At 41.8% G+C, this 14241-nt stretch overlaps 1 protein-coding gene across 1 annotated transcript in view; it reads right to left on the bottom strand.

Moving 5' to 3' along the window:
* Positions 1-1586, bottom strand: part of TYR (tyrosinase) — a 52006-nt gene extending 50420 nt beyond the window's left edge. Inside the window, exon 1 of the mRNA XM_075081894.1 lies at positions 768-1586. Coding sequence (XP_074937995.1) covers positions 768-1586 — 819 coding nt within the window. The remainder of the gene's footprint in view (positions 1-767) is intronic.
* Positions 1587-14241: the final 12655 nt, after the last annotated feature.

Below are 14241 nucleotides of genomic sequence, written 5' to 3'. Positions count from 1 at the left end.
AAAAAAAGGTCTAGAAGCTCTCGGTATTAGAACAGCACGGTATAGTTCAGCTATATAAGAACATATCACCTAAATAAATATGTAAAATTACTTTGATTTAATTTGCAGTGTTTTTAAATGGAGACAATACCTACTGATTTTGCTTCTTAATTCCTCTGAGCAAAAGAGTTTACTTCCTATGTATCTTTTGAAGATGAAGATGAAGAACCACAGCTGGTTCTTCTGCACTCTAAAGATTTATTTTGTTTGTTTGGTTTTTAATTTAAAAGCAGACAAGTTTAGCTGGAGAGTTTTAAACTCTTGCAAAGGGGTAGAGCCTCTGAACACTCTTTGCTTCTATTTCCAATCATTCTGTCACCATCTTGCAATGGTTATGTGCTAGCAATTTGTGTACATAAATCCCGCTTTTTGTCACCTAACTGCTTCAGCAGACCCAAGCCTGTTTAGCCTGCTAAAGGCCACGTCTGGACACAAAGGAATAACTTTCCTCCTTCCACCTTAACTTTAGGTTCTTAATTATGCAGCCTAAATCCCACAGTCAGAAAAAGAAAAGACAAAGAGGCAAATTAACAGCTCTAAATGAAGATTAAATCCACATAAATCCTGATTTGCTCTCTGGTAGTGCTTACTTTCTCTCCAGGGACGTCTAAGGGACTGCAGCATGGCTAAGCTCCCAACTTGTGCACATCACTTAAGTGCCTAGAGTCAGCAGGATAATTCTGGCACAATCAGCCTTTCTCTTCCCCTTCCCCTTTGCCCGTCCTTACCTGCCATGAAGAGAAAAAAGATGCTGGGCTGAGTAAATTAGGGTTGGTGGGATGTCTGCCACCCATGTACTCGTCAGTGCAGACTACACAGTCCTCTGCATCTCGCCAGTCCCAGTAGGGGATGGTGAAGTTCTCATCACCTGTTATCTTCTGCATCTCACGTTCCCATATCAGCAGAAAGACCCGATGCCAAGGTAGAAAACCAGGGGCTTCGTGGGCAAAATCAATGTCCTGCCACACATTGGACCCACCTAAGAGTGTGTCTCGAGAGGCATAATAATGCATCCACACAAAGAGGTCATACACATTGATGCTTCTGAACATGGGGTTGGAGCCATTGTTCATCTGAGTATACGTGCCAGTAGCAATAACATAGTCCTGACTAGGGGTGTTCTTTGCCAAGTTAAGGTAGGCAAGAAACTTGTCCTTCTCACTGGTGGTGAGCTGGAAGATGTTTCTTCTTGTTCTCAGTCGCCTTTCAGTGCAGTTGGGTCCTGAGAAACCAAACTTGCACTCCCCACAGTTGAATCCCATGAAGTTGCCTTCACATTTACATGTCCGGTTGTAAAATACAGAGGGCCAATCCTCTCTGTCATCCACTCCTGAGAAAGGGAACTGTGGCCCCAGAGGAGCCTGAGAGAGAAGGATGTTCTGGCAGGACCCTCTGCTGGAAAGCTCCCCACAAGGGGACCCGTCTCCATCCCAGGGGGGACAGCACTCCTTCCTCAGCAAGCTCTGCCTGTTTGCACAAGCTCTGGGGAACTGGCCGGTGGACGGCTGAAGGATGACTAGCAGAAAACCCATGGCAAACAGCAACATCCTCAAAGAGCAGCAGGACAGAATCAGCGTTACGCTTCAGTGCATGGAGTGCTGTCTCTGCCCCCTCCAAAGTCCTGGGTTTGAAAGAAATTCCTCCCCTCCGCCAGGAATGCTTCGCTGCTGACTTCTGCTGTAGTGCACCCTCCAATGTCCTTCCCCATTCCTACCCTGGATGCATTTACACACAAAATACACTTCAGTGTTAATCTGATTATCACATGTTCTGGGTGAAAGCCAAGTGACTCTCTTCCCCATCCCCTACAGGTTTCAAAATACAGGCATTTATTATAAACTTTCATCTTCTGCCTAGCACATGACTGCTTTCCTCTGGCAATTGGAGAGGAAGTAAAATGAAAATTTGGACACAAAAAATTGTCGGCTCTTCAAATTCCTTGTTTGATTATATGTTTTAGAGTAAATGGTTGTTCAAAAAAAGACCCAGAACAATCTGATCAGTTAAATAAGCACAGTGAACCTAAAAAAAGAGAAAATAAACAATTTGGGCACAAGCTATCTATTTTTTTTAAGAGGAAGCAAATGTACTATGTGGTCAGATTAAGTGTGAACATAATACAGAACTAAAATAAATTGTTTGGTTTGGCATTTTTATATTTCAGCATAAGCTGCCTTTCCTGGGCCAGCATACAGCAAAGTAACCTCACAAGGGAAGCAAGAAATTATTCAGAAAAAAACAATTTTTTGTTCCTTTAGAATCCATAGCGCTTTGACAGTTAATGACACACTGAAATCTGCACCCAAATCTTCTTTGCCATTTTGTGGGGAATACAGGCAACCTGCCACTAGATTTGCAGAAAGCACTTTAAGCAGTTGTCTTCGGATCCCAAAAACAAATATTGACTCCTATATTTCTCTCATCAGCCAGTTCACAAACATATCTATGTTCTTTACTCAATATGTTACTGGGTAGCCTGCAGACCACCCACCTCTTTCTTCTTATACATTAGCCTGGTCAGAGCTAACAGAGCTGTATGGGTGGCACTAGAAATTATACATTCTTTGTAGTTGCCCCTTGAGGCAAAGGGACAGCAGTTGTTTTACTGCTGGGCAAATTGCACATGAATTATCCACAGTTTTCTTCAGCTACCACTGTTATTAGTAAGAGTGGGTTTGCTGGTTTTATTTTTTTTACTAAAAGCATTTTGAATTATTTCCTTATGCTTAGGGAGACTCCCAGCAGGGCAGGAACAATGGATAGGCAAATTAAATGAAAACTTTGCTGGGAAACTATGCCTTTTGCTGGGATCAGCAGGTCATCACATGATCGTGCTGAGGAGCACGAGGCACTTTAATCCTGTTGGCTTCTATGCCTCAGGTATTCCAGGAGATTATCCCTGAGTCCGACTGCCAGGGAGCCTGTGATGGGGGAGCTTGGAGTATGAAGGGCAAAGGAAAAGGAGTTGCTTTTTTAAAAAATATTTCTAACTATGGGCCAATGTTTACTATTGTTTGACTGATTCCCCTGGTTTCCATACCAAGCTTGTAAAAGAGATTTCATCACAAAAATGTTACTTGTTTGATTTATTTTATTTTCTCTGTGCCTGGCTGTTCAAGAAGCCTTTGCAATTCATTTTGTTTGCTGTTCCTCCCAGGGAGGCTAGTGCAAAACTACTATACATGAGAAGAGACTTGTCTCTGAGGATAATGATATATATATTTTAATGTTCACAGAAGAACTACAGGGGTTGGGAAAGGCTTGAGGTAGAGCCTCAGAGCAAACCACAAAAGCCCTCAAATTTATATTTAGGCAGGTGGTCATACACACAAATGTGTTCATATGACATATGTTCACATGTTCAAAATCCTATTTTTATACTCAAATGAGATTTTATGTTCAATGTTAAAAAATAAAAATCCAAGTCTTGACAATGGTCATATGACAGGTTTGTGAAGCAACTGGTTAACAGAGGAATCCCCTGTGAAACGTTATGAATGAGAAACTCTGAACGAGGAATGTGACTGCAGAGCAGCACTCGCCCTTCTTGACCTACTGTTGAGAAAAGTCCTGTTTTGAATAACAGTCAGTGATTCAGATAGTAGTTGAGAAATCAAACTTTTCACACATCAACAGCCATAAGCATTAAACAAGTAAGAAAATATGTGTTCCTATTCCCATGTGTGAATGTAGAGTCACCAAAGCATGAGACAGTCATACCTTACATGCTACATCTGGGCACTCTCTTCACTAAAAAGGCCTCATGGGACTTTCCATCTCTCTTATGCTTCAACCCACCACTCTTTACTTCATTGTTCATCCATCATATCTGCGTGAAGGTTTTACATAAGTTGAATTTAGTCTTTTTAACTGAGAACTCTTTCCCTTGCGTTCTGCCAGTTAGTTCATGTCATCTTGATGTACGCCTTGACAGACCCATTTCTCATACCTGGATCCCTGCATTTGAGTATGGGCCAAGACTTATTCATTTAAGGTACACAAATGGTAGGTGGACCATCACATCAGCATGGCTAAAGCACAGCATTTTCTGTATCCAAGAACATCAAAGACAGGGGTTTGGTGGCCATATCCACCTTTACTTAATTCCAAAGCATAAATGACCGGGAATTACTTCACAGTTGGGTCTCATAGAGGCAACCTTCAACAATAAACTGGCATGGGGGTCTGCCTCATATCCCTAAATCTTAACTTCATCCTAAAGTTTGCAACTGCATCAGTTAAGTATTGGCTTCAGTTTAGTAGAGCAGCACAGTAATTACAGTATTTAAAATCTAACTTGTGTTTTCATTACAAGGTCCTTAAGTGCATTGTAGAGATGTCAACAGTTATTGGAAGGAAAACCCCAAGACACAGAGTAGCGAGATGCCTTCCTGACGTTTGAATCCTAGCTTGCTTGCTGACTTAGAATCAGATTTTAAACACTATGCTGCAATGCTAAACCAAACTTTGTATAGACACAGCCTGTGGCTTTCTGATGTGGTAATGGACAAAGCAAAGCAACAATCCAAATAAAAAACAATAGCATTGAATGGGGGTTCATACCATCTCATAAAAATAACTCCTGGTCTCCTCAGATCTGGCTGGCATGATCTTCAAAATATCTTTCTTCCTTTTGGAAGATGGCACAGGAAATTTTAATTCTGGGCTGCTGATACTGAAGCAATCAACATTTCAGGTAATATTAGTGGGTTTTAAAAAACTTCTAATAGCTGGATGACGCTGTAAAGAACACATCTAGATATCGCTTAACACTTTTTAGGATTTCTGTGGGGACTTTAGGGTCCAGTTGAATAGGGAAAGAAATGAAATCTGGGATGGGAAAATGGAGAATAATTTTTAATTATAATTATTTTAAAAGTCAAGTATAAAAATGTGAAGAAACAAAGGCTAGATATAAAAAGTTGATGCCACTCTGTTCCAGTGGAAAACTGTCAAGAGAAAAAGAGAAAGAAAATATATGGTTATTTGAAATGGATAAGTACAAGGACCTTTTGACAATGAGAGAGCACTGACAAATGGAAGGAAAGATAGTCTATTAACCAGCCAGGAAATTCAGTCTGACAAACCAGTAAGCTCAGATTGTGCTCTCTGATCCTTACCTGTTACTTGTTGTTCAGCATCAGTCTCCCTATGCACTGCATAAGGTGCCTGGTTTCAGATGTTTTCCTGAGCTCCTGCTGAGCTCTCATTTCATGTAGCAGAAGGACGAAACATCATTGTTTTCTCTTGCCCCTTGACCTGTCTGCCAGATGGAGCTATCAGACTCCTCAGTGGTTTGCCAGTGAGTCCAATCCGGCTCCTGGCCCGCAGGAGAAAGACAGCAGGGGTGGATGTAAGACAATGTCACATGTCATAGATACTCCATTGTGGTCAAAACCAGAGTGAAAAGTCTGTCTCCTCATTACTGAGAAATGGAGAGGGGAAGTTTAAGAAGAGTCCTGCTTATCATTAAGAGCCATGAAGCAGCTAGGCATTTAAACATTACACAAGGAAGAGGAAAATATTCAATTTCTATTTAAAATAAACTTTCTAACCTTAGGTGGGAAAAAAATATCAAGTTTCTGATAAAAAAGTAAGAATTTCACTAAGTTTACTCCTACTAGTCAAAGCTCTTTACTAAGAAGCAGACTAGAAGTTCCCACAAGCTTTTTAGCCTAAGACGAAGACCTCCACTCCTTTTGGTACGATATTTGAAGATAAGGCTTAAACACCTGTTTGGATGCAGGGAAGGAGGACCACCCCAGCCTCAGAAATTATTCTGAATGCCGTAAGTATCCAACTTTTAACTCGGGACCAGCATACCTAATAAGCAGTCCACACAGCTGATGGTGTGATAGATGTAACCATGGGCATATTCAGCCATGAGTATGATGTTGGGCCTCTAATCTGAAGTTCAGTGAAAGGTTTAACTAAGCTTGGCTTGTGCAGCAACTAAAAGCACTCCTGTCACCCCAGGAAGCCTTATCCCTGAACTCTTGCAGGAAGAATTCACAGGTGTAGTTGGTTTCCCAGGCTAGAGTTGTGTTACCACGGTTATGAAGAGCAATCTTTGTATTAGCAGATCAACCTCCTTCCTAATCCTAATGTCCGTGCATGGATCCCCAGTCTCAGTGTTCTTGAATCAATCAGAGAACACAAAGCCAGTGCTATTGTTTTATGGGTTTCACAGTGCATGCAAACAGGAGAAATCCTTGTTCTAATAAAAACATAAAGATGTGGACGGATTATATGCATCTTGTCACAAAGCCTGGTGGCATAAAGTTTGTTTTAACAACACTGAGCCAGTGAATTTTACTGGTCAGTGCTTTTATTATGTAGCCATGTTATTTTTGATCTGATACTGGGAGCCCTAGAGACAGGCTTAGTGCACCAGAAAATAGGTATTCAAACTGGTCTGAAAACATATGCTAAATATTACAGGCAACATCTCTAGGAGTAAGAAAAAAAGTCAATGATCTGCAGTCCAAAGCAAGGGAGAAGAAGCGCAGATGCAATCAGAGCAATAAAAGTACAGAAACAGCAGCAAAAGACAAAAGACAGTTTTCCCCTCTTATAGACTGAAGATAGTGTGGAAGTTAATAACCTAGCCATCTACAATCTACATGATTTGGGTTTTTGCTGCAGGCAAAACAAAACTTATCTGATATCTATCAGTCTTGATGACAGGACAGTATCTAAGGGGGATGCTGAAGTGATATTTTCTATAGTTTTGTTACACTCCACTTACACTTCACCTTTGCTTTCAGCTGTTCGCTGAAAGGCAGCCTGGCTTCTGGCTTTTGGGAGCATGCTGGGCAGAGTGGAAATTTTGGTAAGTGGGTCTGAATGCTTTCCTATCAGCTTTCAGCGGAAAAGTATCATACAATTTTTTACTACTCTGTGGCTGATAGGTGAATTTGGCCTTGACAGCAGGCTAGGGCCCAGGTTTAACTAGGTGGATAATAGCGTGCTGGTTCTGGAAATCCCTGTCTCATCTAACAGCTCACTGAGGCTGAAAGCACAGAAAGTTTTTCAGGAAACTAATCATATTCTTTGCTGTCTTAATGTTCTGTTTATTTTCTAAGGGGAACTGGCCTGCTGAGGGGTCAGGCAAGCAGTCTAACTCATGCAAAACTAGTGGCGGAAACAACTAGGGCAGAGGCAAGACCAGTCTTTGCTCTGTTGGAGGGCTTTTGGACTGGCTCACCCATTTTGCAAAGCTGCATCCTTTGCCATTGTAGCAGGTACCCCACAGCTGTGTCTCAATCAACTGCAGGGTCTTATTCTTGCAGTTAAAAACTTGTAATCTTCCTCCTCCCTTCCGGTGTCCCATGATAAACTTAACTCTCTGCAGGATGACTGGGGGAACCTTCCTCCTGGGCCTCCCACCGTGCTTGGCTCCTCTTCAGAAACAGCTGTGTCTGATAAGTGCCTCTAGGCCCTTCTCACAGACTTGCCCTGCTCCATTTATCCAGGTCCGCAGAGACACAGAAGAATTATAAAAACTCCTAGTAGCTGCCTGTTGGTTTTGTGTGGGTGCACACTTTGGAAAACAGATAATCAAATAGTGTATTAAAAAACATGAGAGTGACATTTAGCACAGAGCAGGTCTCAGCAGCTCGTGGTGGTAAGGCAAACATGGCTTTGCAGTGTCAAAAACTAAATTTGGAAAACAAATGAGAGAATCAGCTGGGACAGGTTCATGTATATAAACCAGCCAAGACCTTCTGAGGCTGAGGTCACCTCATATAACCTCTTCTGACCCAAGAGCAATCGGGCTTCCATGAAAACTTGCCTGACAGAAGGTGGGCCTGTGCATCAGATAAACAGTTCACAATCATATTTTTCTCTTAATTTTAAACACACATGTTACTGAGCAATTAGCCCTTTTAACATACTACCAAAAATACTTTGAATACTCAAAAATGGTGAGGAGAATGCTACAGTTGTTCTAAAGTGTATCTCAGAGATTTGCTGAGGTAAACAAAAACTTTGTGGGTGGAAAAAGATACTGACTTTTTCATATCTGTTGAATATCTTTTAAAATGAAGAAACACCAAAAATGTGATTAAATGTGGCTAGGAAAAAAATATGTACAGAAGACATTAATCTCATATGTTGCATTCAGACACTTTCCTTTGAATACTATTCTAACCTGCAGTAAGCTTTACCTCCTTTGCGTTTGAAAAGCAGCTTGGCTGGCTAGACTTTTGGATACCTCAGAGAAACCCTTAAACATAATAACATTTATTGCTAATGGGTTCTTAAAGTCCTCAGCTTTTGCTTTGCCTGAAACCACCTTATCTTGTTCACTCTGGTAGAAGGAGCAAATCAGATAAAACCACACTGATGGACACAACGATATACAGTCGTTTTCCATGAGACGTGATGGGAGAAGGAAAGCTGTGGAAAGTGAATGCTCCCTAATCTCCCAGACTGCTACCTGCATATCTGCTTAGTACTGCAAGCTTTTCAAGCAGGGGCTTCCCATGCTGCAGTGGGCAAGAAAGAGATGACCTGCAAGTCCAACATGCCCGCAGGAGAATGACAAGCATCTTCCTTTTGCTTCCCCCACTTTGCAGAGCAGAGAAGATCATGTGGTTCTTCAGTCCCAGATCACTGTAGGGAGAAAATGCAGATTATAAAATAGGCAATTAGAATAGCTCCGCTCACATTTCTATTAATTTAAACCTCTCTACAGCACATGAAAGATAAGGGGAACAGACATACATTGTTTAGAATTCAAAAAATCTTATTAACCTTCCATAACTGTCTGACAATACTCAAAGGCCCAGCTACACAAAAGACTCAAATATTAGATGTAGACCCTGATCCCCCCCACCTTCCAAATAATGACTGTAATGAAGAATCAAATTGTACTTTCTCTGTAGAACTTCACTGATTAATCCACAGCTAAATAAATATATAAATAAGACCTTGACATTCAATTTCACTTCAGTGCAAATAGTGGATAGGAAACTCAGTTTCTCATGCTTCAAACTCTCTGAATAAAGAACAAAATGTCTTGGTAAGACATTAAGCATCTGGGAAAATGAGGGGGAAAAAAATCCTTCCAAACTCATGTACAATGATTCTGATAATAGATGACAGTTTTGAGTAACACAGAGAAGGTGAATTACAAATTATTTTTCTCATTTTTCTCCTTTTTTCCATTATGACACAGTATGTTTGAAACAAGCAAAAAGAGATTTTTCTTCCTACAAGTCATAATTAAGCTCTTACATCCCTTGAAATAGACTGGATAGACTGGGAGAGCTGGGTTTGTTCAGCCTTGAGAAAAGGAGGCTCAGAGGGGATCTCATCACCATGTACCAGTACTTAAGGGGCAGCTGCAAAGAAGATAGAGGTTCCCTTTTTACAAGGAGTCCCATGGAGAGGACAAGGGGGAATGGACACAAGTTGCTCTCGGGGAGATTCTGACTGGACACGAGAGGGAAGTTTTTCACAGTGAGGACAGTCACCATTGGAATAATCTCCCCAGGGAAGTGGTTGACTCGGCCACGTTGGACACCTTCAAGAGTCGTCTGGACAAGGTGCTGGGCTATCTTGTCTAGACTGTGCTCTTCCTAGAAAGGTTGGACTGGATGATCCCTGAGGTCCCTTCCAACCTGGGATTCTGTGATTTTGTGATTCTGTGAAATTGAAAATTTTCATACATTCGAAATCTGACCAGACAAATTCAGGAAGAATAAATTATCAAGGCCTGTTCAGTACAAACACACCATCTCTGGCTCCAGAAGTCTCTGAACCATAAATTGCTTGAGGAGGGGACATCACTCCAGGAAAATGTCTCTACGCATGTCTTCTGTTCCCAGACCCATAGTGCATCTGCCATGGTCCGTGGGGGGGGGCAGGAAAATGGTCAACACAATCTTTGGGTTTGTTGATTCCTATGACTAAAGCAGGTTAAATATTGCTCCCTTGCAACCAGGGTTATGTTTAACACAGATGTCACAGGGAGTTTCTGGTGTCTACTGTAGAGCATGAAAATATTACCTGTGTCTCCTTGATATTCCACATCAAGGATCCTGGAGTAATTAGAAAGGAGAATGCACAACAATTTGAGGTTTATTTTACAAATTAAAAAGTAAGCCTGTTTTCAACATTTCAGAAGAAAAATCAAAGAGCTGGATGAAAAAAATAGATTTTGTGGCCAACATAATAGCTTTCTTCAAGGTTATTCACATGGATACTGTAAATATTATTTGTGTATTGTTTGTCCTGGGAGAGCTCATATACCTAGAAGATACTTGAAAGAAATGAACAGCCAAGCATGTTCCTGGAAGTCTTTTCTTCTCCCCAGGCCAGAGAACATACCTGAAGAAGATATCAAAAATAAATAGTTTGAAAAGCAAGTGATGCATTAGTTGTGCAGTGTACTAAGTTATTAACTAAGACAAATTAAAGAGGTTTATTTAGGAAGAAATAAGTTTAATATTTTTGACATAAGTGTAAGATTCTTGTGACTAGAGTGTTTAAATTAACCTTAAATTATTCCTAGTCACATGGGATAGACTTGACCTAAGCAGTTTTATAATTAAATCTTTTTGTCAAAGTATGGTCTTCTCAAAAAAAAAAAAAATCCAGTAAAACATCAAGGCCTTGAAGATAAAGGCTAATTCCAGTAACTGAAGGACTGACTGAGTTCTGAGAGCAATGATTTGGCACATCACTTGGGAGGCAGGAGAAGCAAAGACTTCAGAGTCAGTTCCCAAAGGGAACTTTACACCATTCTTTATTTTTTTTATAAGAACACATAAAAATACTAAGAGCCCTCGTGCTTTTGCCAGGATCATTTGTCACCCACTTGCCCATCTTCAGATACAATAGGCACAATGTGCCTATCTCCCTCCAAGAGGCATTTATCTGCATTATAAATGCACAGGTGCTATTTTGTGTGTGTGTATGCTGTCTGGTTAGGAAAAACAAGCTGGTACAAAGTGGTGTCGTATGGTAAAAGGATATTGTTTCAGCGACAGTGAAATTTTAGTGGTTTGCACTGATGCAAAGCTGGCCATTTAGCAAGATCTGGACTGACACACCAATGATGAATTTCTACACTTTTAAAATAAATTCAGTGTCAGACACAAAAAAAGGTTTGGCTAGAAGAAGCTTTGCATATGTTAGCAAATTTTAACGTGATCTAGCATTAAATACAGACAAGTTTATTTTGAACTTGGTCTTCCATTCACAAAAAACAAAGCCACATTTACCATTATGTTAGAAAAAATGCTTTTAAACATGTGGAAACTGCAGCACAATATTGTTCATCCTGAGAGCATGTGTCTACCAGTATGACCAAAGATGGCTTCATCACAAAGGAGTGGTGAGGATGGCATGAGAGAAGTAATGAAAGTGGACCATAGTGCGAAAATTACTGACAATGTGCATATGTTCAGTCTTAATTGCCCCTTACACCAACAGTGAGCAAAATAGCAATGAAGGGAGAGTTGGACTTCAACCCCTTTTGTATTAATTCTTTCCTGGGGGGTCTATTTTTATTATTATTTTGCACATCCTGCTTTAAGCAAACACTACCTCAATGCCATGAGCTGATATCAGGTTGCCCCAATGGAAAAGATATAAAGCTCAGAAATTCTTAAAAACATTTGCCTGTAGCTTTTCTATATGAAGTGTTGTCTCCAGATTTCTAGGTCTGATATTTTGGGATCTCTCAGAACTAGAAGTGTCAGTTCTGCTCTACTTTTGGGAATGTCTTCTTTTCATGGGGGCAAAGCTCCTGTTTCCTCTTTCAGTGCTTGAAAATTGTTGGACTTCAGCGTTATTATTTGGGTCACTGGTGTTTTGAAGGGAGTTACTTTTATGGATGACTTCTTTTTTCCTCATTTTTCATTGCTCACATGCCTTGTATGATAGAAAATTAATGGACAGAATTCAAGTACTCAAAGAGATATGTCAGTTCTGCAACTGTATTTAGCATACAGGCTTCTCAACACGGGTTATCAGGAGAGTAAAGGGGCATATCTTTCCCTCTTTTTGCTAAACATATCCCCATGCCCCATGTAAGTTCCTGCTCCTGGGAGGTATGAAGTAACAGCAGTGAGATGATAGCACAGTTCAATCACTCCCACTGCAGCTGCTTTCTTCCTTCTTGTGATCTGTATCACTTACGCATGTTATGAAATTGCTACCAGAAATGGTCAATGCCATCAGGAAAACCTCACAGCTCCTTAATTTTAAAAACTACTGTGGCAATAAAGTCTCAATAGTCTGACCTTTTCCCTAACGTAGGCCATGGGATTTGACCCCTTGATCATCATGCTCAGTAACTTGGGGTTTTGTTACTCCAACCTTCAAAAAGGGCAAGAAGGAGGACCTGGGGAACTGCAGGCCAGTCAGCCTCACCTCCATCCCTGGAAAGGTGATGGAGCAGTTCATCCTGGAGGTCATCTCCAGGCATGTAGAGGACAGAAGAGTTATCAGAAGTAGTCAACATGGATTCACCAAGGGAGATCATGCTTGACCAACCTGATAGCCTTCTATGATGGTGTGACTGGCTGGGTCGATGAAGGGAGAGCAGTGGATGTTGTCTATCTTGACTTCAGTAAGGCATTCGACACTGTCTCCCATAACATCCTCGTAGACAAGTTAAGTAAATGTGGGTTGGATGAGTGGACAGTGAGGTGGATAGAGAACTGGCTCAACAACAAAACTCAGAGGGTCGTGTTCAATGGGGCAGAGTCTGGCTGGAGGCCTGTCACTAGTGGTGCTCCCCAGGGCTCTTTGCTGGGTCCAGTCCTGTTCAATACATTCATCAGTGACCTGGGTGATGGGATAGAGTGTAACCTCAGCAAGTTCACTGATGACACCAAGCTGGGAGGAGCGGCTGATACACCAGAAGGCTGTGCTGCCATCCAGCGAGACCTGGACAGGCTGGAGAGCTGGGCCGAGGGGAACCTCATGAAATTCACCAAGAGCAAGTGCAAGGTCCTGCCCCTGGGGAGGAACAACCCCATGCACCAGTACAGGCTGGGGGCTGAACTACTGGAAAGCGGCTCAGTTGAGAAGGACCTGGGAGTGCTGGGGGACAGCAAGGTGACCCTGAGCCAGCACTGGGCCCTTGTGGCCAAGAAGGCCAACAGTGTCCTGGGGTGCATTAAAAAGAATGTGGCCAGCAGGTCGAGAGAAGTTATCCTCCCCCTCTACTCTGCCCTAGTGAGACCACATTTGGAGTACTGTGTCCAGCTTTGGGCCCCCCAGTTTAAGGATGTGGAAATGCTTGACCAAGTCCAGCAGAGAGCTACGAAGATGAGCAGGGGACTGGAGCATCTCCCTTATGAGGAAAGGCTGAGACACTTGGGTTTGTTCAGCCTGGAGAAGAGAAGACTGAGGGGGGATTTCATCAATATCTATAAATATCTAAAGGGTGGGTGTCAGGACGATGGGACTGGGCTCTTTTCAGTAGTGCTCAACGACAGGACAAGGGACAACGGGCACAAGTTGGAACACAGGAAGTTCCACCTCAATATGAGAAAAAACCCCTTCCCTGTGCGGGTGCCAGAGCAGGGGCACAGGCTGCCCAGGGAGGCTGTGGGGTCCCTTCCCTGGAGACATTCACACCCCACCTGGACGCGTTCCTGTGCCCCCTGCTCTGGGTGTGCCTGCTCAAGCGGGGGGTTGGACGAGATGATCTCCAGAGGTCCCTTCCAACCCCTGCCATTCTGTGATTCTGTGAATTCTTCTAGTCCTTTCACCCTGACATGTCAAATCAGTTTGAACCTCTAAGGCACTCTGATTAATTGCAGTGGAATTGGGCCAAAGGTAATTCTTGTAAATTTGTACTAACTAAAAAACCCAGAGGAACAGTACCTGTTTGATTCCAGAAATATGCCTAGTAGTCTACAATACACTGCAAGAGCATTGCAGTGAACTTCTACAGAACCTTGGTGACCCAAATTCTTCAGGTTTTGGCCAAAGTTTTTGTTAGCTAAATTTATTAATAGACTTATTTATGTGGACAGGACAAAGAAAAGCTAATAACCACCACAATAATCTTCTGGCATGTCACATTTTTAAACTGTCCTTGTATGCATTTAATGTCAGTGTGATCAATATGTTTCTATGTGGAATATCTTGAACTTTGAATACTTTATGTCACCCAGAGAACTCTGAATAGTTAATTTATTAGTATGACATGTAATTAGGTATTTTGCCTTCATT

Source organism: Phalacrocorax aristotelis, chromosome 1 (assembly GCF_949628215.1).
Source record: "Phalacrocorax aristotelis chromosome 1, bGulAri2.1, whole genome shotgun sequence".
NCBI classification, from domain to species: Eukaryota; Metazoa; Chordata; class Aves; order Suliformes; family Phalacrocoracidae; genus Phalacrocorax; species Phalacrocorax aristotelis.
The sequence above is the reverse complement of the archived record's forward strand: the minus strand, read 5'-3'. Positions and strand labels throughout refer to the sequence as shown.